Source organism: Sinocyclocheilus grahami, unplaced genomic scaffold (assembly GCF_001515645.1).
Source record: "Sinocyclocheilus grahami isolate Dianchi unplaced genomic scaffold, SAMN03320097.WGS_v1.1 scaffold1506.1, whole genome shotgun sequence".
Classification (NCBI taxonomy): Eukaryota; Metazoa; Chordata; class Actinopteri; order Cypriniformes; family Cyprinidae; genus Sinocyclocheilus; species Sinocyclocheilus grahami.
Window position 1 is genome coordinate 55827 of NW_015506685.1, and position 26326 is coordinate 82152.

General features: G+C 35.8%; 1 protein-coding gene across 1 annotated transcript; it reads left to right on the forward strand.

The window, feature by feature from the left end:
- LOC107570786 (polypeptide N-acetylgalactosaminyltransferase 9-like) lies at positions 1-26326 on the forward strand. The gene is made up of 4 exons (XM_016257045.1): positions 1-1031; positions 13596-13776; positions 25212-25378; positions 26193-26326. The coding sequence occupies exons 1-4, from the start codon at positions 791-793 to the stop codon at positions 26324-26326; spliced, it is 723 nt and encodes a 240-aa protein (XP_016112531.1). The 5' UTR covers positions 1-790.

A 26326-nucleotide genomic window follows, 5' to 3' on the forward strand; every position in this document is an offset into this window, starting at 1 on the left:
ATTGCAAAACAATTTTCTTCTACAAACTCTCAGAGTTGTAATTCAATTGGCCAATCTGCGTCAAAACATTAGAATGTAATCCACCTGCTATGCTCATCATCTATCATATTCCAGCCTTTCATCCCCTCACACAGTCTGTTGAATATTTATGAGTTTGCGACGTCACGGGAGCGCTGAGCAGCGCGTGAAAAGCGGGATGTGAGGGAGGGAGCATGCGGGGAGCGCGAGAGAAGAACGCTGCCATGCAAAGCGTCGCTTGACAGCGTCTTTTTCACTTCCACCTGCGTTCGTCGCATAAAGATTGTGGATTTCATCTGAAAAAGCGTCCTACTTCGATCCCGAGCGCGATGCATCTTTGCTTTAACAGATAGACGGAGTCCCGCGAAGGATGATGCCCACGGAGGATCGTTGTTTGACATGCACTGACATTTAAAATGAGCCTTCTGAACTGTGCACATCTCCTGCTCTTCGACTCCTGAGTGCACAGCGTGATTAAACGCGTGCTTTTAATCGGAGCGTAATCTCCGTAGGCTGCTCTGACACATTTCAAAACGTTTGTTATGGGGTCAACGCAGGAACCCGAGGCGGTGGGATTTGATTGCGACCTCTATTAGGTGTTCTCGCTTATATATCGTATATGCATCATCGTTTATGCTCGCTGATCAGCTGTTAGGCTTGTGAAACTGCGGCGCGCGCGGGTTGTTGTGCGTGGTGCTGAAAGGACAGCTCCCTCCACAGCGGATCATATGGATCAATATTAGGGGTCTGGCAGTGTCGCTCTCGGGCTTTAATGGCTGTGGCACGCAAGATCAAAACTCTGCTGACGGTCAACATTCTGGTGTTCGTCGGGATCATCTTGTTCTCCGTCTACTGCAGGATCCAGGACCGATCCGAAGAGCTCGTGCAGATCGGGAGGCTCTCGGATCAGAGACTGCGAGGCAGGAATGCCAAAGTTACGAACTCCATGGACAGACAGTCCATTCTCAAAAGGCTCGAGCGACTAGAAGATGTGGTCTATAACCAGTTAAATGGTATGTGGGCTTTAAGCATCTTTGACGTTCACAGGCATTATATAATGCATGACAGATCAGTGTTTTATGGGCATTTGGATATGATTTCATCTAGTTTCACACTTTGGATTTTACTGAGATTGTCATTGTCTAATGCTTTAACACATGTCAAGCATCCAGGCAATAAACATGTCAAGAAGAGCAAGATAGGATTAGGTGCGCTTAATACTAATTTGACCTATCAAAATATATCAATCAAACGGATTAAATGTAATGATTTGTTAAGCGTTATATGGTTTCATAACGTTATTGATGAACTATTAAGTGCTGTCAGAGAAATTAGAGAAAGGACAGTATAATAGCAATGCCTGATTGTAACAGTGTAATGCATTTGTCCTGGGTCTCTAATTTGAGGGTGTTGGTCTGAAAGTTTTGTTACATTATGAAAACAAAGTATGCATTGTCATGTCTTTCCACATGTGTATTAATTCTTTGAGTCAGTTGAATTAATATCAAATTAATGTGCAATGTTACATGCTTGTTGAATACTTGTGAACTTGTAGACATCATTTAATAAGTAGAAGAGAATCGTTTTTATCTATAGGCTGTTTCCTTGTTTTTACAAGCAAAATATAATGCAAGAAATGGCAGCAGTGAATCATAATTAAAGCAATTAAATATCGCAATTGTTTGGTTGGAAAGAAAATGCATGTTCACATAAAATCAACATATATTTCCACAGAATTTTACGTGCTGTCATTCAACAAATGGTCATATTTTTGGCTAATTTGATCACGCAATTTGATCACGCTTTCGGCTGCCAATACGCATGTCAGATTTGTTTAGTACGTTTTACCATTTTTAAGTCTATTCCACAAAGTCCCAAAGATTTTTAGCTCAAAATCAGTGCAGAAAATAATCAGCAGCTTCTATCCGGGCCTGTAAAAAGAAATCTAGCTTCCCATGCACTCGTCCTTGCCTTAACCACACTTGTGCTCCCTCTTCTGAGTTCTTTTCTTAGAATATTAGAGCCCATTTCTTCAATCATTATGTTCCTACTAGACCATAGAACATTTTCATCTGGAGAACATGTGAAGGTCATAGTTCACGTGATGTGCTATCTTTCCTTTAAATGTCTGTTAGAAGACCTCACGCTCCCTGTTTGCTTTTCTTAGTGCATCTGTTTGATCTGATTGTTATTCTGTAAGACCAGCACCATTTGTGTATGAAGGGGGTCACTCTGTCAGTTTGAATTATCCTTCTTGCATTTGGAAGAAAGCCAAGAGGCACTGCTTCACAAAAAGCTCTCTAATGTGCCCTACTGATTGAGAGGGCTTTCATTCTGCACAAGAGCCACCACATATTTCCCCCGGAGGCTTTTCCACTCTGTAGAATTCATCAGTCTGTCACAAATCTTCTTGATGTTGAGGCCGTTATAAATTTTATTTCGCCACATATTTATCTGATGCACATGAAACTTGTACTTGGCACTCGCCAATTGTATGTGATATTGAGACTGGAATTGGTTTTTCCTTGAGCTTTTCACATTTCTGTTGCCGTTTTTGCTTCCAATGGTGGTTTGAGGTAATTGTCCATTTTTCAGTTGTTTATTGTCCTGAGAATGAGACCCAGAGGATTATGCCAAGGTCCAATTGCATTTCTAGGACACAGCAAGTTTTACAAGAAAGCAGTGATTGTTTGGTTGTTGATGGTGCCCTCGTCCCTTGAAAGATCATAGCAAATATGCTGTGAATGTTTGTATGACCATTACTTTGATGAATAATTTCCCAGAGAACATATAAAACATTATCACACACAATGATTCTGGTTGGAGATGGACAAATGAGTGGGCATCAGTGGTGGGCCTGGCAAAATTGCAGTTCAACTTGACAGCCAGTGATCACTATGCACTGTATTGCTTGCAGTATATACAACAAGGTGTGACCTGACTGAATGGACAATATTTAGACATGAATGGATGATCTTTACCACATCGTTTTAGACAAAAAAATGTTTTAACCTACAGTAATCATTAAAGTAAATAAACAAACAAACAAACTTTTTATTTTTTAAATTACAAGCACATTCCACCCTAGCTTGAATGGGCATGATGTCTGTGTATACATGCGATTTAAATGTTCTTTTCTCAGTCATTTAGAATTTAGATTTTTTTTTTCTCAGTAGCGTAAATATTCTTATATAGTCTCTCGTTTACTCTGGATTTACAGACAAGTTCATGGCCAGTTTGTACATGAGTTTGAGTATAGTTGAAAATTTGTTAAAAATGTACTCGCCCTCAGGCCATCCAAAATGTAGATGAGTTTGTTTCTTCATTGGAGCAGATTTTAATAAATTTAGCGTTACATCACTTGCTTACCAGTGGATCCTATTTAGTAAATGGGTGAACAACTTTAGTAAACAACTTTTCACTTAAGAAGAAGTTAACTGATGGACTGGAGTGGTGTGGATTACCTGTGGATTATTGTGAGGTTTTTATCAGCTGTTTGGACTCTCATTCTGACGGCACCCATTCACTGCAGAGGATCCATTGGTGAGTCACAGGAGTCAAATTAATTTCCAATGTACAAAGCTACACAGTACAGTAAACTACGACAGCATGGATTAAGGTAATCAGTGCAGGACGTGTAATGCCATTTACCATTTGGACAAACTTAACAAGTGAATTTAACAGTGAAAAGCAAAGTGCAAAGAGCCATTCAGGGACAGACAGTGGGTCATCTCTGACACAGTTGTTTAGAAATGCTGGATTATTGTGAAAAGACCCTTTATCTGAATGCTATTAAAAATGCAGAGCTATGAGAATGTGCAATTAGCCCCCTGATTAGGCAGCAGATCTACCGTGAGCATTATTGTTAAAGTGTGCTTAATTTCTACAACTGTAGTTCGGTTTTTCTCCGCAAACACAGATGCAGACTGAACAGATTCCTACCTTGGAAGTGATGTAAACCTACATTACCAATCAAAACTTTGGGTTAGGATAAGATTTTTTTATGTTTTTAAAAGAAGTCTCTTCTGCTCACCAAGTCTGCATTTATTTGATCAAAAATAAAGTAAAAACAGTAATATTGTGCAATATTATTAATGTAAAAATGTATTTTCTTTGAATACATTTTCCTTTAATTTTCAGCATCATTACTCCAGTCTTCAGTGTCACATCATTCTTCAGAAATCATTCTAATATATCAATTCGGTGCCCAAGAAACATTTCTTATTATTATCAATGTTGAAAACTGCTGCTTAATTTTGTGGAAACTTTGTCTTTTGAACTATCTATTTTTTAGAACAGCATTTATTTGACAATAGAAGTATTTATGTATTTATGTAAATATTAATAGTAATGTGCTATTACTTTCACTTTTGATCAGTTTAATGCATCCTTGCTGAATAAAAGTATTTATTTCTTTAAAAAATCTTACTGACCCAAAACTGAATGGTTTTCAAAACTTTTGATGCTAAAGATTCCCAAATATGATGTACTAAATGTATAAATGTGGTATTATAAAGATAGCACACTGTTTGCTAAATTACATCATTGACTTTTAAAAAGTTTCTAAATTTTTTGACATAGGTTTAAAATTTCTGTCTAATTTACTCACCCACGTTTTAACGACTTTCACGAATGAAAATGCTTAATTTTCAGCATCATTACTCCAGTCTTCAGTGTCACATCATTCTTCAGAAATCATTGTAATATATCAATTTGGTGCCCAAGAAACATTTCTTATTATTATCAATGTTGAAAACTGCTGCTTAATTTTGTGGAAACTTTTTCTTTTGAGCTATCTATTATTTAGAACAACATTTATTTGACAATAGAAGTATTTATGTATTTATGTAAATATTAATAGTAATGTGCTATTACTTTCACTTTTGATCAGTTTAATGCATCCTTGCTGAATAAAAGTATTTATTTCTTTAAAAAATCTTACTGACCCAAAACTGAATGGTTTTCAAAACTTTTGATGCTAAAGATTCCCAAATATGATGTACTAAATGTATAAATGTGGTATTATAAAGATAGCACACTGTTTGCTAAATTACATCATTGACTTTTAAAAAGTTTCTAAATTTTTTGACATAGGTTTAAAATTTCTGTCTAATTTACTCACCCACGTTTTAACGACTTTCACGAATGAAAATGCTCCGTAATGTTTTTTTGGTTTTTTTTCCGTGAACATCAATTGGGTCCAATATTGTTCCTAACGTGTCTTCTTTTATGTTCTTCAGAAAACAAGAAATGACACGAGGTGAGTAAAGGAGGACAGAATTGTCTTTTTGGTTTAACTTTTAAATGAAGTAAAAAAAATCACATCACGTCAGTGTGCCTCACAGCAAACCCACATGACACTTAGATGAAGCTTCAATGTAGTGTTCAAAGACAAGTTTAGGCAGTATATATTTGGCTTATCACACCATGCAGGAACCCCCTGTAGGGTTGAGGCTGTGTAGGTGTCCCGTTTGCCATACATCTATAAAAAGTACAACCGCCCCGACATTGTTCTGATACAGTGAGCTGGTACTATAGATAATGTAATTTCTCTGCCTCTAGTACTTTAGAGGAATAAATGAAATTCAGTGGAATTTGAAATGTCAATATCAATAATTGCTCCCAAATTAATGCATTACATAATTGGCACTGTATTTAAATACATTTAAAAAATATTTTTCATAATTTCTAGGTTCCAACTCAGACATTTTGATTGTCTTGTCGTACTTTATGCATTTTGGTTATAAATCTGGCTTCTGAGTAGATATTTCACTACCATCGATGCTTTATGGCCCAGCACATTTTAGTGTCTGATGCATTCACAGTGGACTCTAAGGGGACTGTCCAATCCTGCCATTCAGTCCCCTTAAACGCATTTTCCTCATGAATATTTATGCTGCACTAGCATCAGTTTTGACACGCATTTTTGTATTCATTCAGCCCCTAAATCACCTCAGAAAGGAGTATCTCTTATCCCACAATTCATAGAGGGTCAGTAAGAACATTTATTTTCTTTTCAAATCGGGTTACATAATTTAAAGCAATTCTGAGTGAAGTGCAGCGGGCCTGAATGCTGTCAGAGCACTTTACGAGAAAGTAGGAGATAAACATGACTCGTAGGATCACGGCTAGATCAGGAACGGATGGCTGAAAGACCTTCACAAACACAGAGCGGATTAAACCGCATTGGTCGAGGCAGTGGCTGAAGGGGTCGTGACCTGTGTCGGTTGTTGATGTTGTTTATAGTACATTGTTCACAAACAACGTGCATGCATGGTAAAAGGTGTTTTTATAGTGTTTTGTTCAGACAGGTTTAGAAATTGTATTATAATTAAATGGATATGACCGAATGTGAATATTTTCTAAAAAAACAAAAAAAAAACCTTTACATTATATGTATATTATATTATATTTTACAATATTGTAGAAAACCATATATAATTAATGCAATATAATATTGTTTTAATATCATTTTTTATAGATTTGTTTATAATAAATTCTCTGACAGCTATGAGATTAAATGGAGCGAAAAATGTTTCCCAGTTCCCAGATTTAAACTTAAACTTCAGACTTAGTTAAGTCTTGTGAGCTATAAAACAGTAACCTCGAAGTTACTCTGGGCTTGGATCTGTATCTTGGCTTTCAGGACGGTAATAGCTTATCATGAGTGAAGTGTTCATGTTTTTGAACTGCCTAAGTACACATGCACAGAATGCGCTTTTAAAGAAAGTGAGCTATCTGAATTGAAGCTATCTGTCAAGAAATTCAAAGCTTTTGCACAAAGTAGCTAACAGGATGTGTTCATAAGCCGTTTCTCAAAGACAGACTGCCGAGCAGCCTGTTAAAATAATGAGTCTGGAAAGCCCAGTCCATTACTGTAAGAGAGAGAATGTCACAGAGAGAGAGAGTTACTCTATCCCTCTAATCAAAGATCATGAAGTTTAGACACACATCAGTCACTTTTTCAGAAAAAAAGGTGTCCTATATTTTTAGCAGACAAAGTACAAATTTTGAGACCTAACTATAAATGATTTTTTACTTTGTTAATATGAGCAAATGTGTTTTTATTGACTGCTTGATGCAGAAAGGAAGGGAGCAAAATTACAATTCCAGTGCTGTTGTATAACAGAATGTTGGGTCAGGGCATTTTTTTTTTAATTAACATCTGATGCATGAATGACAGGGAAAATAACTGTTATTCAAAACAATAATAATGATAATTCCCATTTTCTTTCTTTTTATTAAAATCGTGTATTTTGAATTACTTGTCTTGCCATTGCTATAGAACATTTTCAGTCAGCCATGTTGAATTCATATTTTCATCAAAAGCAACATTTCATATAAAGAAGGAAGTCGTATAGAATCATGTGAAATGTAAAAGGTCATCATCAAAGGTGAGTTGAATGAATGATGATGCATCAGAGAGTTACAATATCTCTTAGCATTTAGTTTATGTCGCAGCCAAACAAAACCATGATTTAAACATGACATAAATTTGTATATTTCTAAGGGCAAACCAAATTATCAGTTTTTTACTCCATTTTTTCCTGTAAATTTTATATATGTCCTAAAATAAATAATTATACATTTTATTTTATTATTTTAGATTATTATTTTATTTTTTGTATACTATTTTATTTCTCTTATAGGAGTAGTATGCGGATGACCTTAAAACTAACATATATTTTAATATTATAGCATGGGATCTTTAAGAGGTGTTCACTTTGAATTGTGATTGTGTGCAGATCGGCAACATCATTAACCCTTTAACTGTCACCCGTCCCCTCTGTGGGACGCCTAAGTTTACTTCACTAGATTACAATTAAATCCTAATCTAATCATGACAAACTATATAAAGGTCTAAGACTCCTAAATAACTTTTTACAAAAACATTGGTAAAATATCTATGTAGGAAAAGTAATAGATTAATTTATGACAAGAGTGCACCTCAAAAATCTACATCATAACAGGACTTCTGACCTTTGTCAAAAAAAGTCTTCTTTGTTGCCTTTTTCTCTATCACACTTTAGAAATCATCAGAAATTATAAATCAACTGAAAAATTTTAATCTCAAAATTCATTCTTTGAAACCCATTTTAAAATCAAACATTGCATTACCATTGAAAATGGGTCATGAATTATAAAAATGTAAGTTTGGATCGTGCACTTTCCCGTCTATGTTCAAAAATGTGAGTGACAGTTAAAGGGTTAAACAATGTTACTTGGTTGTTGCTTTTTTTAGTGACCTGCATTTCATAAATTGATGTATTTATGTCAATCTTCATGTAGAGCAGTGCTAATGGTTTAGAAGCAGCTGCTGATTAGTTTCTAGACTTTCCTGTTTATCTTATTCCTGGGGATTTGTAAACTAGAAGCTTCCAAATCACCAGTCTCTATCATGCTCTTTTCGTTTGGAGGTTGAAATAATGGCAAGAGTACTGCAGATTTTCTTTTAAATGGAAGAAAACAGAGTAATTGCTCATCCACAAACAGAGCCTGTTTCCTTTGGTCTTTGTTGCTTAATTTCTATGGCTCACTGTAATCACTGCTGTCTCTTTACAGCCTTCAAAGTGTATTATTATCAGCGTACACATGCATGCACACTCACATTTACATAGACGGAGATTAAGTAGCGACTTTGAGCTGAACAGCAGGGGGAAAAAATCTCCTTTGCCAAATTTATTAGCAGCCACTAAAATAATCTGAGGAAGCCAGTTAGCTAGTTAGTTTGGAGGTTGAAAATCCCTAAATCTACTTTCATACTCTCTTAAAAAGAAAGGTTCCAAAAGTTTTTTGGTTGCCCAAAGAACCTTTTTTTGGTTGCCCAAAGAACATTTCTTTAAAATAAACTATATATTTTTTTTGTTGAAGGACATTTAAATCATCTAAATAACCATTTTCTACTATAAAGAACCTTTTGTGCATGGAATGGTTCCAAAAGGTTCTCTGTGGAATCATCTTTGCCAATAAAGATACTTTTGTTTTTAAGATTGTAGAGGCATTTGTTATATTTCCAGCCCTGCTTAAACCAGCCGTTTTTTTTTTTTTTGGTCTTAGTTGGTTTAAGATGGTTTAGATGGTCTCCCAGCCTGGATAAATTGGTGTTCAGATGGTCTAGATCAGGGGTGTCCACTGTGCTGCAGAGTTTAAGCTGTGTTCACGTCATATCGTAATTATATTATAATTTCGAGATAATAACAGAGTCTCAGACTTGGAATTATGCATCTATAGCGGCAACACCAAATGTGTATGTGAATGCCAAAGCATTCACATACACATAGAACTTGTAATTACAACTTACAGATGACTTGGACCATGTGACCGCTGAACCACCTGACTACTGCAGATTCATTTAGGTGCTTCTTAGGCGTTGATGGTACCATAGAAACACAGAATTCTGAGTCTGAGGACTTGGACAGCTCCAACTAGAATATCACGTGTTATCTCCAAATTACGGTAATTATGACATGGCGTGAACCCCAATTAAACCCACCTGAACCAGAGTTTAGCTCCAGCTCGAATGCACTTGCCAGGAAGTTTGTAGTTGTGGCTTAATTTTGTAGTCTGCGTCCTCTGGAGGTTGCATTATACTCGCCGTGTACGTCATCAAGGATGTCTCATTTTAGAAAAGTAGCCAATATAAAATATGCTCTTAGTTCATTTGAGGCATAAATGATTGTCATTTAGTGTTAATTCTGTTAACAAAAACTATGATGAAAAATGTATGTTGATGAGCTTTTTTCCTGGCTAAAACGAGACAATGATGAGACAAAAATTAGGTTGATGGATGATAACTGTGACTATATTAACATGCAATATCATTGACGATAAAAGACGAGACTAACATGTATTTTAAAAAATAAAAACTTTACCAAAATCTTTTTATTTTCGTCAAAAAAAGGAGACAAAATATTATTGTGGACTGCTGTACTTACCTCTACTATGCCAGCTTTTTTGTGTGCGGTTGCCAGACATCAAGAGTTCAAATCCCCAAATCAGAGCTTCTCTGTTTAAAGGATTCATTTTCTGCCCAGTGTTTTTTGCGCACATGCTCGCTCTTCATTACGAAAGTGCCAACAGTGAGATCATGAGATCTCGACTATATTGTTTGCGATTGTGGTTGCTGAATAAATACACTTACTCAGCCGCTGTTGTTTTAACAGAGAAACATTATTGCAATTTGGAATCATTGGAATTAGGCTTCTATTAGGAATTTCGCTCTTGTAATATTTTTTGTTTGATTTACCAGTTTTCATAATATATACAGAGAGAGTGCATAAGTCTTTGATATTAATTAAAAAACTGCAACCTCCAAAGGACGCGGCCTTCGAAATGAGACACAACAACCACAAACTTCCATGCAAGCTGGTTGGAGTTAAACTCTGCAGAACATCAGCCCATCAGAAGCATGACTGGACATCTTTGGTTTAGAAAACCCAACCAAGTTGGTTTTCAGCTGGCTTAGTTGGTTGGCCAGCACTTGACAATTGGCCAAAACCCTCTAAACCAGTTTAGACTGTTTTGTTTTTTTGTTATAGAGATTGTTGGAGAAAATGTTATTTGATAACTTTTCGAACTGTATGTTCATGAAAATGATGTTTCTCCTCAACATTTTGTGTTGTATTAGCAGAATAGCTGCATTAAGTCAGTGTGATATGCAGTTTCTCTCTGCCATAGACAGCTGGCTCTTAGGGATTAGTGTCAAAATGACAGGCCTCTATGTAATAGAATTCTCTCAAAACAGCCAACAGAGGCAGCCTTCGAGACAATGGCAATAACAATGACAGTGAAAGAGACACAAACCCTCACAGAGAGACATTACCATTTCAGCTCCAGCTTGCGAGAAAACCCTCATGATCCAAGAACTCAGCCTCCAAGACAAGTCAACACTCTGGGAGGTCACGACTGCCAGGAGTAGAGGTGCTTTATGTAGATCAGCTGGGACGGAGCCATTTGTGGTGCAAGTCTGGTTTATAGGGTTGAGGGTGGAATAGGCTTTAAAGGAACACTCCACTATTTTTGAAAATAGGCTCATTTTCCAACTCCCCTAGAGTTAAACAGTTGAGTTTTACCGTTTTCGAATCCATTCAGCCGATCTCCGGGTCTGGCGGTAGCACTTTTAGCTGTAGCTCAGCATAGATCATTGAATCTGATTAGACCGTTAGCATCTCGCTCAAAAATGACCAAAGAGTTTCTATATTTTTCCTATTTAAAACTTGACTCTTCTGTAGTTACATCATGTACTAAGACTGACGGAAAATGAAAAGTTGCAATTTTCTAGGCCGATATGGCTAGGAACTATACTCTCATTTTGGAGTAATAATCAAGGAACTTTGCTGCCGTACCACGGGTGCAGCAGGCACAGTGATATTACACAGTGCCTGAAAATGGGCTAACTTCTGTCAACATAACCAACGTGACCACCTGCTTGCACAGGGAGCGTGCTGGGGGCTATTTTCAGGCTCTGTGTAATATCATTGCGCCTGCTGCACCCATGGTACGGCAGCAAAGTTCCTTGATTATTACTCCAAAATGAGAGTATAGTTCCTAGCCATATCGGCCTAGAAAATTGCAACTTTTCATTTTCCGTCAGTCTTAGTACATGATGTAACTACAGAAGAGTCAAGTTTTAAATAGGAAAAATATAGAAACTCTTTGGTCATTTTTGAGCGAGATGCTAACGGTCTAACCAGATTCAATGATCTATGCTAAGCTACAGCTAAAAGTGCTACCACCAGACTGGCTGAATGAATTATAAAATGGTAAAACTCAACTGTTTAAATAGGGGAGTTGGAAAATGAGCCTATTTTCAAAAATAGTGGAGTGTTCCTTTAATGCTGCACCAACTGCTGTTTGTGGAACCGACCGGTTTAGATTCCAAGACACAATTTCTACGTTCGGTTGCAAAGCATGGTTACCCCCCAGAGCAGTACTATCCAAGCAGACCTTCTCAACATATAAATTCTAATGATGTTTGTGAAAGGATAACCTCACGATCAAAGAAGGTCTTTGCCTGGTGGACTGGATTTCAACTGTGTGGTCTTGAGAAACATGGACATTCGGAGTCACGATGAGAGAGATTCATGAAATATAATTTCCTGAGCACAATAAAATGAAATGTTTTAGTATAATTATAAACCATGATTACTATATTTAAAAAAAATTATATTTAACTAATTTTTTATACTTTTAGTAATAAAGTAATTTTAGTACTTAAACTTATTTGCTTGCCAAGAAAACATTTCTAATTTTCATCTAGTTTTTTTATCTAACGTTATTTGTAATAAAACAGCATTTTTGCAATATGTTATGTGACGAAAATTACTTTTAATAGTTTTGTTTTGATTGCTACTAAAACTTTTCTGAATACTTCACTGATTACGTAATGGTTTTTATGCATTATTTTGGGTAGTTCTAAACTGCATTTACTGTATGTATTATATACACACTGTCTTTGAGAATACATTTATTGCATATTGCTTTTAAAAATATGACAACAGAAGCATAATGATAAGACTCAGATGTTATTATATAAATGTCTAATAATAATATTGATTAGCTAAAAAATATCGGCCAAGTATTAGATAACTGTAGGCTGGTTGCCAAGCTGAGTATTAACATTAATATAGAATGTACAGTCGCATACATGCTTTGCTTGGCATCTTCAAACATGCCACATTTAAACTATTATTAAATCCTTTTTTAATGCAGGTTAATATTCTGAAGTGCAATTGCACAGTTTAGGAAAAGAGCAAGTCAAATATAATCAACTACAAGGTATTTCTGTCTTTTAATGCAGAATCATCTTAGAAACATGTGATAAAAGCTTTTTGTAGTTCAAGGCTTTAAAATGAACATCCTTGGATCATGCACTTATTTCAGAAACGTGATAGAAATTTTATGTAGTCATTAATAATGCAGTGAAACACATAATTTTGCTCTTTTAAATGTCAAAATGAAACGGCATCTCTAATAAGTCTGTTACACTTGTTTCATCTCTTTTAAAGAGCACAGCAAAGGCTTAAATCCTGGCTTTCAAATAACATGTCAATTATTCCGACCAAAAATTTCAGCAGTTCACGAATATTGAACGGAAAGACTAATTATTGTAATTAAGAACAACCGTATGGCGCTCACTATCGGATATAGTGGATTTATTCTTTTTTGTCATATTCTTTGGGTGTCAAACTGCACAGCATTTGATGTGCCGGAAACAACCCCCGCATCAGTCCCATTCTAATTAGCATAGAGCCAGAGAACAGATTAGACGTTTTAGGTGTATTTCCAAAGGGAAAGAAGTCTAACTCTGTACTGACAACCCTTTAGACACAGTTCACTTGCTTTCCACCTTTTCCCCCCGGGAGGTCTGTATGAAAGAGGTGACAAAAGGCGAAGGTGGTGTCTTGGTGTCCAACATCCAATTATCGCTCTGTACTCTTGTTCAGCCGTTTTGATTTGCGTGTCACCGGTGGGTTCTCCTGCATGAACCCAGTTTTGCTTCACCACTCTTATGGGATATCCTGACCTTTGTCATGTTAACCGAAGTCAAACCTGTTTTTCCCCACATTGCTTGGCAGGTCTAGCCAAGCCCATGGGTCTGGTGGAGGGTCCTGGAGGTCTGGGAGAGGGCGGTGCAGCTGCCACGTTGGGGGAGGACAGCCGAGAGAGCGAAGGAAGGTACGAGGAGTACGGCTACAACGCCCAGCTGAGCGACCGCATTTCCTTGGACAGGAACATTCCGGACTACAGGCCCAAAAAGTGAGTGTGCTGCAGTGACTTTAAACACAGAACATGCCCTTGGAGGTTGAGATAAGAATAGACGTTGAGCCGCAGTGTGCTAAGGCATTTGTTCTAGTCTGTCTCATACTCCTATTTAAAAAAAGCTGCAATTTAACTTCTGTCTGATGCATTTGGTTTCTGCCAGTCTTATCTTTATATCATATCATATCATATCATATCATATCATATCATATCATATTATTGCATCCATGAACATGTGAAGTTGAATTTTTGTTAAAGTTTGAGTAATTTTGTTGTATGTTATCATTATTTTTATTAAGTTGATGTGTTTTTTAATGTTTATATAGTTTTTAGCAATTATTATTTCAGTTTTAATTTGAGTTATACATAAAGTTAGGTTGATGTTTTTATTTCTGCCTGATGTATTTGGCTTTTGCCAGTGTTCTATTCTATTCTATTTTGTTTTGTTCTATATTATATTATCTGTTTTAATTACAATTTTTGTTAAAGTTTTAGTAATTTTGAGTTTTTGTCATTTTTATTGTTTTGTTTTTATGTTTATATAATTTATTTTTATATAAATTTGTTTATATATTATTTTTTTTGTTATATGATTATTATTTATTATTCTATTTTTTACATTCTTTTTATTTCAGTTTCAGTTTTATGCATCAAGTTAGACTAAATGTTAATATTGCGTTTTATGTAAACAATTTAAATGTTTTATGTTATTTTAGTAACCCCCCTTTTTTAATTTCAAGTAACAATTTTTAAATGCCTTTTGTTTTAGTTAAATATAAGAACCCTGTGTTCTACAATGAAAGTTTAACTTTCATTTTATGGATAAAAAACAGCGTCTTTTACCATGTTCAACATAAAAAAGAAACATATAGAACAAAATAAGTATAAATCATGACTGAATTTTCATTTTGGGGGGAACAATTCCTTTAATTATTTACAGAAAAATGTTCACAAGATATTTGAAAACATTCACTCTGTTATTTGATATTTTCTGGAGGAAAAGGAAAATTTGGGGTGGTACGCATCAAGCTGCGACCTTATTTGCTACTTTGATTTGTCCTGCCATAAATGTCATGGCCCTTTAAAACCAACCACACTGCAGGGTTGATTTTCAGACGGCGTTATACAAAGGAAATGGGTTTATAAATAGCCCAGTGGCTGAATCACTTCCCACATTTTAGCATTACAATGCCCTTCAGGAGAGAATCACATTAATAGAGTCAATAGCTAGCAGTGAAAAAGCATTGTGTTTTGAAAATATTACTATGTGGACTAGTATCCCGGCCCACTAGGATAGTGTTAATGGTAGTAATGTTAATAATGCAGCAACAGTGCAGGGGCATTTTATATGGGGGGGAAACAACCTTAGAAACAGCACTGGAATATTAATGGTCATTCATAAGAAGTTATTCTTATTAATTGTTAATAAGATTATAATAATAATGAATAATTGTTAATTCTTATTAACTGGTAATGTTTAGAACATAACCCAAAGCACAGATCCAGTGATTGAGACGAGATAACCTTATCCAGCTTTTCTTTTGAAACTTAGTGTGGTTTGTTGTGGTTAATGGTGGTCAGCTACCAAAAAACTAAAGCTAAAATGTGAACTTTAAAAAAATATACTGGACAAAACATACTTTTTTCACACTGATGGGTCTACTTTTAGGCCATTGCAGATGACGGAGGTTGTCTTGCAGTTGCTATTCTGAAGCCTCTTGAAGTTGTTGTGATTCAAACTGTGTGTAAATCATGATTCATTGTGTGCATTCGTCTTGGCAGTAATGCTTCCGCTTGCATCCCTGATGAACACAATCATTCACGCTCCTGTACACAAACATGTGTTACCTAAGATATCTCCGTGTAACTTGCACAATCCAAGGCATCACAAATCTGACTCTCATGCTGCATGAGGGGAAGGCCCTGTTATACGCCTTTTATATGGAAACATAATTGCAATGATTTCTTTAACACGTAGGTAGAACATGGTAGAATCACGGTAAGACTCCTTGTTTGGTAAGAAACATGAAAAATTAAACTGAACATGTCTGCTCACAGTCCTCACTGTCACAGTTTTGCATTTAACACTGTAAAATGTGTTTGCCTCATCTCTTGTGCAGTGCTAAAATACATATACACTACCGATTGAAAGTTGGTAGGATTTTTTCAATGTGTTATCTCTTATGCTTAAGGCTGCATTTATTTGATCAAAATACAGTTTCCTGAACAGGAGGCAACAATGTCTAACATGAAACTATGAATTGCTTACAAAATAAAAAATTATTCTTTTAGATGTTACTGCACCATAACAAATGATAGTAGATATTTTGAATTGTTAATATAAATGATCTGCACCAGATGAAGAACCTTTGATTTGAAACAATACCTCGCTTGGAGCATTGGAATTGTGGCTGTTTGTTTCCAAAAGTGGACATTCATTCTCATTAAATGTGTGACCAGATCCTTCTTACTAGGTGGCTTTTCCATAATAGTGGAAATCTGTTCTTCACAACTTCATTCAGTATCTTATCTGACCCAGGAGCAAACCGAAAATGAGGGACGTACACTATACCATTCACAACTTTGTAGACAGTAAGATTTTTAATGGTTTTAATCAGCAAGGATCCAATAAATTGGTCAAAAGTGACAGCAAAGGCTTTTTAAAAAAATATTTCTATTTCAAATAAATGCTGTTCTTTTGAACTTTCTACTCACCAAAGAATCCTGAAAAAGGTATTTCCATAAAAATATTCAGCAGCATTAATAATACGAATAAGCATATGTGACCCTGGATCACAAAACCAGTCATAAGGGTCAATTTTTTTGAAATTGAGATTTATACATCATATGAAAGCTGAATAAATAAGCTTTCCATTGATATATGGTTTGTTAGGATAGGAGGACAATATTTGGTCGAGATACAACTATTTGAAAATCTGGAATCTGAGGGTGCAAAAAAATCTGAATATTGAGAAAATCATCTTTAAAGTTGTTCAAATGAAGTTCTTAGCGATGCATATTATAAATACAAAATTTAAGTTTTGATATATTTACGGTACAAAATTGACAAAATGTCTTCATGGAACATGATCTTTACTTAATATCCTAATGATTTTTGGCATAAAAGAAAAATCTATAATTTTGACCCATACAATGTATTTTTGGCTATTGCTACAAATATCCCCCAGCGACTTAAGACTAGTTTTGTGCTGCAGGGTCACATATTAGAATGATTTCTGAAGGGTCATGTGACACTGAAGACTGGAGTAATGATGCTGAGAATTCAGCTTTGCATCACAGGAATGAATTACATTTTAAAGTATATTAAAATAGAAAACAGATGTTTAAATTTGTAATACTATTTTACAATATTACTGTTTTTACTGTATTTTTAATCAAATACATCCTAATAAAAAGTATTATATTTAAAATCCATTTATTTTATACTAAGTACAGTTCAGATCTATCAACATATTTACTGACATATCACTCAAGACTTTACTGATATAAAAACTATAATTAAACTTTGTTTGGAGTATTATTTGTGCACAATGCACATTTCTTAATATTAAAGGGGTCCTATTATGCTCTTTTACAAAGTCTTGATTTTGTTTTGGGGGTGTACTAGAACATGCTCTCATGCTCGGTGATTCGAAAAACGTATTATTTTTCACATAATTTACAAAATACCTTTCTCCCCAGCCTGGCACAAACGGCTCGATTAGTTCCGGGTTTGATGAAGGCCCGCCTTCCGAAAAACGAAATGTGTTGTGATTGGTTAGCTGTCCCCGTGCGTTGTGATTGGCGAACAGCTTAGACGGTGTTTCAGTACTGCCCCATAGCAGCAAGTTCCGTCTGCTCCGGTATAGTTAAAGATGGCGTCAATATTGCCAAATCAATTTGAGCCGGATTCAGACCCCGAGAATATTGAGCAAGAGGATCGTGCAGAACCTTTGCATGCACTGATATTGCAAGACGTATTAAAGTGGTAACGTTATTGTTGTTGTTTTTGGCTAAATCACGTTTTAGATAGGATGTCAACAACCACTTCTGACGCTGATGCCTTGCAAACAGTTGTTGATGTGTTTCTTGGCTAATTGAGGAGTCATTCACTAAAGGTCTTTGGGTCTTTTTCTCCTTTTTTCAGCCGTTTCTCTTTAATGCATGTTTAATTGCAGATCTCCGGGATACTTGCTTCTTCACTCTCTCTGGTCGAAGGCCTAATTGATGTGCTTTCTCAAACAAAGGCAGCATATTTTTATGCAGCCACAAGAAAAGTAGTCTCTTAAAAAGGTCAAGCTGACCTTAGCTCAAAGTAATTGACGCAAATTAATTTACCACCAAGCGAAGAATACCGGGTTTGATGAAGGCCCGCCTTCCGAAAAACGAAATGTGTTGTGATTGGTTAGCTGTCCCCGTGCGTTGTGATTGGCGAACAGCTTAGACGGTGTTTCAGTACTGCCCCATAGCAGCAAGTTCCGTCTGCTCCGGTATAGTTAAAGATGGCGTCAATATTGCCAAATCAATTTGAGCCGGATTCAGACCCCGAGAATATTGAGCAAGAGGATCGTGCAGAACCTTTGCATGCACTGATATTGCAAGACGTATTAAAGTGGTAACGTTATTGTTGTTGTTTTTGGCTAAATCACGTTTTAGATAGGATGTCAACAACCACTTCTGACGCTGATGCCTTGCAAACAGTTGTTGATGTGTTTCTTGGCTAATTGAGGAGTCATTCACTAAAGGTCTTTGGGTCTTTTTCTCCTTTTTTCAGCCGTTTCTCTTTAATGCATGTTTAATTGCAGATCTCCGGGATACTTGCTTCTTCACTCTCTCTGGTCGAAGGCCTAATTGATGTGCTTTCTCAAACAAAGGCAGCATATTTTTATGCAGCCACAAGAAAAGTAGTCTCTTAAAAAGGTCAAGCTGACCTTAGCTCAAAGTAATTGACGCAAATTAATTTACCACCAAGCGAAGAATACAAATCGATATAACTACATCAAGAAGCCATTTTATTATTGACTGGAGGGATGGAGGAGGAAACTGTATGCAAGGAGATTGAACATTCACAAGTGAATGAAATGAATTGGCATCAGGAAAGTGTTTACGTTTCGAGTCGACATACTGTATATAAAAGAATAGATGGATTGTTTTTTGTGAGCCTTTATTTAGTGGGAATGAGATCAAAAGGGTGTTGAGATCTATCAACACTCCTTCTTGTAGCGATGAGATGTTTTCATTGAAAACATGGTGAAGTGACAAGCCAAGTTATGATTTTTTTAGCAGAGGTATATATGATCGCAATCAGCAAGTTGCTTCTAGACTGAAACCAGAATGCAGAGGCAGTGTTAGAGGTTAATGTGAAGTCTTATAGAGAGAAATGATTCAGGGAGAGCCGGAGAGAGAAGAGCGAGAGAGAGATAGGAATACATCTTAATCTGAGTGTCTGTTTCTGTCAAGCTTTGTTCCAGGTCAAATTATGATAACTGGACAGCCAGCTTTGGCTCTATTTCACACGGATGAGTCCATCTCTCATCCTGCTACAGCCTCTAGCTGCCTGCCCCTGTCTAGCCGTACAAATTCAGATTTGAGCAATGGCCTAGATTGCAGGTAGTAACTAGAGCAATAAAAGTGTAAAATTACTTATGGTCGTGAAGCTAAATGAATAGCCGGCACACACTGTGTGTATGGGAAAAACATCTCTGACATGCGCTTACAGATTCTTTTGATTTGATAAGTCAACTGTAAATTAATATAAATATTACATTAATAGTTGTTAGAGGACATAAAATAATAATTTTGTATCGTAGTGGAAATGATTGTACTTACAGAAGTCTCTTATGCTCTGGACTGGATTTATTTAATCAAAAATACAGTAAGAATGAATGAATGAGGCATTTATATAGTGCTTTACTATGTACTACTGTACACCCAAAGCGCTTACAATCATATGAGATGGTCTCTCAGACCACATTTAATATGAAATATTACTACAATTTTAAAAAACTGTGTTCTGTTTGAATATATTTTCAAATGTAATTTATTCCTTTGTTGGCAAAGCAGCCATTACTCCAGTTTTTAGTGTCACATAATCCTTCAGAAATCATTCTAATATGCTGATTTATATCTATGTGTTGTATGTGTAAAATAATGTAATATTATATGCTTGTATACATTTTTACAATTTTTAATCTTGTGTAATTTTTTGTTAATGTGAAAATGTGTAATCAAAAATAGAAAAAAAGAAACAAATCACCTTAGTGAAAAAATAAATATACTAAAATGTATTTGAAATAGATTTATTTCATGCTAAGTATACTACAAATACATTTTCATATTTAAGTACTTAATACAAAATACCCTGTATTTGTACTTTTGGTATATTAAACTGGTATCCGCTAAATTTGAACAGTTAATTTTGTGCTTAATGCACTTAATTATGCACAAGTAGTGCAACTAAATACATACTGAAACACATTTGATTGTGCTGAAGTGGAACTATTGCAAGTATACTTCAGGTACACTTTAAATATAAAGACCGATAGTATTCAAAGATCATACAATCCTCATCAATAGTGACATTAAAGCACATTTTAGGCTTAAGAAATGCACAAGTAGTACCAAATACTACTCAAATAATACTCCAAATAAAGTTGACCATTTTTATATCAGTGTTGAGTGATATGTCAGTAAATATGTTAATAGATTTGAACTTTACTTGGTATGAAATAAATGGATTTTAAATATATTACTTTTTCTTTTTTTTACTAGGTTAAAGCTTCTAAGGTAAAATTATCTTTTTGAATGTTTATAAATATTACTCAAACAAGTCAAAGTTTAAAAAGTGTTGACGTGACGTTGCATTGTTTTTTTGGCTGTTTTACCGGAATGCTCCTGTGATAACGCGTAGAAGGATTTACTTGGATTTATTTGATGTATTCATGCACATTTTGTGGAAAAATACTGCTGGTGACGTCAGCTTTGTATTCATGGTGCTTTGCATGAGCAGTTGAGGAAGAAAAAAAGAAGGGATTGGAAAAACAGCAACCTGCTGGGAAGCAAAGAAAAAATGCTTTAATGGCCTGATCAATCAAACCTTCCTTATGCTGCTATGGCTGCAGAACCGCACGGTATTAGAGGACTGTTATAAATAGCTTTGAATGATATTTGCACAGCTGTCACTGTTAAAACTATCATAATATTTTGTTTTTATGCACTGGATGTTAGCCATAGCTTCATGCTTGCTTTAGCACAGTCTAGCTGACATAAGCAATGCTCCATAAATATGCTTGCTTTCTTTTTTCCCCCATGCCCTATTGCCCACGATTTAGTCCTAGAATTGATCAATTGGATATAGTTAGACTTTTCTTTAGACTGTAGTTTGGATAAAAGTGCCTGCTAAATGAGCAAATGTAATTTAAGGTGAAGTATAATCATCACTGTTTACATCAGTTTTAGTTTAATTGATTTTTTTATTAGTTTAATTGATTTTAGCCGTTTTAGAGGTGTATTTTTGTTTATTTTACTTAGTGCACTTTGCATGTACTTTTATAGATCAAGCTGGGATTTGAAAACGTTTTTTAACACCTAATGTGCTTTGTGTTTTGGTAGTGTTGCATCATTTCAGGCTGACTGTTCTCCACCTGCAGTTAAAACACTAAACATCACCATTATGACTCACAAAGACTACAGTATGTGGCTCTTTCACACATGTGAGTGTGTGGGTGCAAGTGTGTACTGTACTGTGCATTCACACAGGGAAAGCTCTTGCTCCAGATTGGCTGAGGAGGGGATTTTCACTGAGGGGAATAGAGCCATTAAATATTATTGACTGGCAGCAGGGGGTTCAATGAACATTATCCATGTCCGAGAGGGGGAAAAAAGTCAATTTTTTTTTTTTAGATTTGTCCTTTTTAGACTTGATTGTCTGTATTTTTTATATAATTCAAACGTTTTTGATGGTCTCATCGGGCCTTATTCATGATGAAACCCATAAATGCATTCTTGCATAGACTGTTGCACTGAAGCTAGCATTTTATGTAAGAATGTTTTTTACATCGATTTACACTGGACTCATTCTGCTGATTTAGGTCCTTAGATGTTACTATAGAGGACAATTTATAGCTGCTGTAAACAATGTTAGCCTAATAGGCATCTTGCTAACTTCTCTATTTTAGACTGTGCCATTGAATTAGACCGCCTCCCATCCCATCAACCGTATCCCTCCTCTCCAAATCTCCGTCCTTCAAAGACAATGCAGCAAACCCCAGTGCGTAGTATGACTGACAGGCAAAGGCACGACTCTAGGATTTCTGATGGGCTATAACACACCACATTCAGATGCTTTTTGCTGTTTACAGAGCCTTGGGCTAAAACAGAGACTTGTGTGATTTCTCAGGACACCTACAGTATTTCAGTGATATCTATCAGATAGGGATTTTATGCTTGTTATTCCAAAAAATGCATTACCATATTCAGGATTCAGCATAAACAGCTAGTATTTGTGTTAGCGGGATAGTATGATTGTGTTAGACTAGGCACAATTACCTTCTCTCCTCAAATCGTTACAGAAAATAATTTATGGAGATTATAATGAAGGAAATGTCCATGCATAAATTGCCACAGTCATTATTTTAGTGGACCATTAGTCATCTGTAATCAGTAATTGTTGTTTTGCAGTATGAATGAAAAAGGTCCTCATTATTGGGTAAGACTGAATGCTATCAGTGTACTGAATGCTTTACATATACAGATAGTTCTGCTAATAAATAAATAACTAAAATAAACGTTCACTCTATGATGGTTACATTTTGCAGTTAATCCGCGAATCACATGCATGTCAAACCGTGGGGCCTGGATCAACTACGGATCCATTTAACCCTTAATATAAATATATAAAGGGATCATAAATATTTTTATGTAAGTAAATAAACATGTTATCTGTATCTATTGTATTCAAGAGTTTTTTTTTTTTTGCTTTGTAACAGGGCTGCAGCACCCTCTTTTTGTAAACGCAGCACATTCTTTATATGATGAAATTAATACATTTAAAATCAGTAAAACTTATGTAAGGAATTTAACTGTAATGTGTTCTTACTAAAGTGTTTTCATCCTCAAATTGGGATTAGTCTGGTTTTTTTGATTGAAGCACACCATGCTGGGTCTGAAATCAATGGGAGATTGAGACAAAAATGTCCTCAATTCAAGCTATGGGGTAAAAATGTCCCAATAATAGGTTTCTGATTTTTATATTTTGCAACATATGTTATAGTTAAAGCATTATCACAAGCACAATTGCCATTTTCCCTAAATATCAGCTCCATTAAAAACGTGATATTGCTTTTAAACAGTAGTTCAACAAACAAGAAGTTAGTAACTTACATTTTAAACAAATAGGAGTGTCTGTTTTTGCTCCTTCAAAAAAAATAGTTACAATTCTGTCACAATTGTATATACTGTAACAAGTTCATTCTCCAGCTTAAAATGAGTTTATGCAATATTGATGCACATATGTACTTTTATTCTCGTGGTTGTATATAATTTGATTACTTATTTGTTGAGTATACCTTTTTGTGAGCAGACAACTCAGTAATGTGATTGCCTAGAGAATTTTAATCTGCTAAATGCCAAACCTAGTCTCTGTAATCGTATTTTATGAAATATAACCTATTCCTGAGCCCTATAATCCTCAGCCATATTAAAAGAGCTGAGAGTAAGTCCATACGGGCAGGAGCCTCATGCTGTTTTTCCAGAGCTTTGGATGGCCGAGGGAGGGATTTCACAGTGAGATGTTGATCAAGAACTTATGGTTGCCATAGTAACCAGTCAGCATTTACAATGTGCAATAAAGGCTATGTTGGCATGCCTCAATTTTCCCCACAAGAAGAGGGGTAAATCTGGGAATGAATTTAGGGTTTTAGTGGCTTGTCAGGTTTTGTGCAACACAGTAAATATGCACACATTTATTAGTGGCAAGACAACCAATCTTTAGCTTTGAGACGTCAGGTTGTATTTTAGTTGTCTTGTACTAATATAGGAACTCCTCTAGGGGTCCTAAATGTAATGAAATGCTTTATGTTTCTAATATACTGTAGCTTTGCACCAGAATTGTCATCTCATCCAGAGCATCATTCCGGCTATAATATAATACCTCTATAAAATAAATATATTCATGCAACGCATGCAGTTGAGAGTAATCCAGAATGGTGCTTCAACAAAATCTGACTTTTCTCAGAAAAGATTACAAAGGCCCATTCATAACATGGACGATAACTAACGATAACAGGATATAGTTTTAATAATCATTCTTAAAAAAATTTTTTTTAAATGCAGCATCCACAACACAACTGTAATGACACAGAGGAACAATATTGTTGGAATCACTTTCAACATTTGTTTCTAGCTGATAAACAAATTGACAGCCAATCAGAATCCATCCTGCTTTAAAGAGCTCTAGCATTTGTGCATCCTGTGCTTATAATAAACAGAATGTCTCTGTGATCTTTGCAGTTATTGTCCTCGGTGTGAACGGGCCTTATGTCATATCATGAAATATGGTTATGACTGGAGCTGTGATAACAAGTTAGTAAACATATTCAAGTCCTGCTCACAGTGTGGAGAAAGATGATGCCTCTCCCTTTATGTGTGGCATTTTTCATTTTGGCATTTGCATTGCATTTAATTTTTAACTCTTTCTCTGCCATTGACGGAATTTGATCATTGTTATATGGCAGTGTGCGCTATTGCACATCTTCAGAAAGAGTACGGAAACTCTGAATCAATGCACGATGAAGAATAAGCAGAAACAAGCTAATATCATGATATCAAATATCATGATCATCAAACTTTAAACAGAATATAAATCAAAACTGCCGAACATTACCAAATTAATTGTCGACCCAGGAATCTGTACAGGGTTGATAGAAGCGATCTACTCTGTCTATGTTTTGGTCATCTGAATCTGGTCTCTGAATCCGATCTGGATGTAGTCTTTGACAAAAATGCTTTTCTCAGCTTTTTAGCCAAAATGTATGAAACTTGCCTATATTCATGTGTTGATCAGAAAGAATGCATTAAGCTATACAACTGTTTTTTTTAAAGCAGAGACTCTGTCGATGTATTGCATGTTATGATATTTCTGAAAATGATCAAAAATGCTGGCGGTGACTGGCAACTTAAAAAAAAAATGGTGGTGGGGAAAGTGTTACGTGAAATATTTAAAGGTTGAGACTTTCTTTTTTATTATTATTTATACAATAAAATAGTAATATTATTTATAAATAATAATGATACAAATAAAAAAGTAGAGACATACACAATAAAACCTGCATAATATACCACAAAAATGATTATGGTCAGATGTTATTTTCCTATATTAAATGTTCTGACTATAAAGCTGCAGACTGATACACTGATGTCTGTTTTCTGTCCAGGTGTAAGCAGCTGACCTACTCTGATGACCTTCCCCAGATCTCTGTCGTCTTCATCTTTGTGAATGAAGCTCTGTCTGTCATCCTGCGGTCTGTACACAGTGTGGTCAACCATACCCCGGCACACCTGCTCAAAGAAATCATACTGGTGGACGACAACAGTGACAGCGGTAAGGACGCATCCCTTTATGTTTCCATGAATGATTTATTGCTTTGTTTTCACTGAAACCAATACAGCTGCTTACCGGTTTCTCTTGTTGCTCCAGACGTAAAAGCCTTTATAAAGAAAGTGTACATAAAATGAATAAACAGAGCACGGCATCCTCAGATAAAGTATGACTAACCTGTTTTGGTATGCCGTAACAGTCTGTGTTTTGTCTGAGCAAACAAACATTTTTGTTGCTTGGTTAGAGACTGCGCTTAAAGACTAACAAAAAGAGGAAAAATAAACAGCAAGAGACAAACACCGCAAGAGTAAACCTTTAGGTGTGTACTCTTGCACACAACTCAAGGTTTATAAATAAGCTTTAAAAGGCAAGACAGATGTTCATTTTTCTTTGAGACATTATTTACAGTTCCCACTGACGCTGTATGTTGTGCAGTCGTTTTAATCTGGTCAAACTGCTCCGAAGTATCGGACTAACTAAAAGTAGTGATGCTTCTAACTGAACATTTTGCATTAGTGTGACAGCAGCAGCTCAGCTGTTCTCAAAATAGTTTAGCTTTTTTCGGTAATGAACTATTTTTTTGGTGTCACATAAAAATATGTTTTCTGTGTCACGTTATTTATTGCATACAGCCTTAAAACTAAGCAAGGTGGAGCAATAATGAACCATTCTCTCTTCTAGAACCCACTTCATCACTGTTGGGTTTTGTTCATGTGAGTGCAGGTTTGGCTCGGGATTGAGGGCACATAGAGGCTGCAAAGAGGGCGCTCATGAGCAACCTTCTGAATCATAAAATGATAAATGGGATACCCTACAGGCTCGTGGACCTCATGGACACGCGTGAACGAAGGCCATGAGACCGCAAGTCCGCATCGAGTGTGCCATTTGACACAGGGCCACTCTCTGAAGTACTATGTGGAATTCATTTTAGTGAATTGGTTCTTCTTCTGA

What these genes read in the sequence shown, in the direction of transcription:
- LOC107570786 (XM_016257045.1), top strand. Translation starts at nt 791, where the DNA reads ATGGCTGTGGCACGCAAGATCAAAACTCTGCTGACGGTCAACATTCTG. An exon ending in GGTCTATAACCAGTTAAATG is followed by an intron (nt 1,032 to 13,595) that starts GTATGTGGGCTT and finishes ATTGCTTGGCAG; the next exon opens with GTCTAGCCAAGCCCATGGGT. An exon ending in CCGGACTACAGGCCCAAAAA is followed by an intron (nt 13,777 to 25,211) that starts GTGAGTGTGCTG and finishes TTTTCTGTCCAG; the next exon opens with GTGTAAGCAGCTGACCTACT.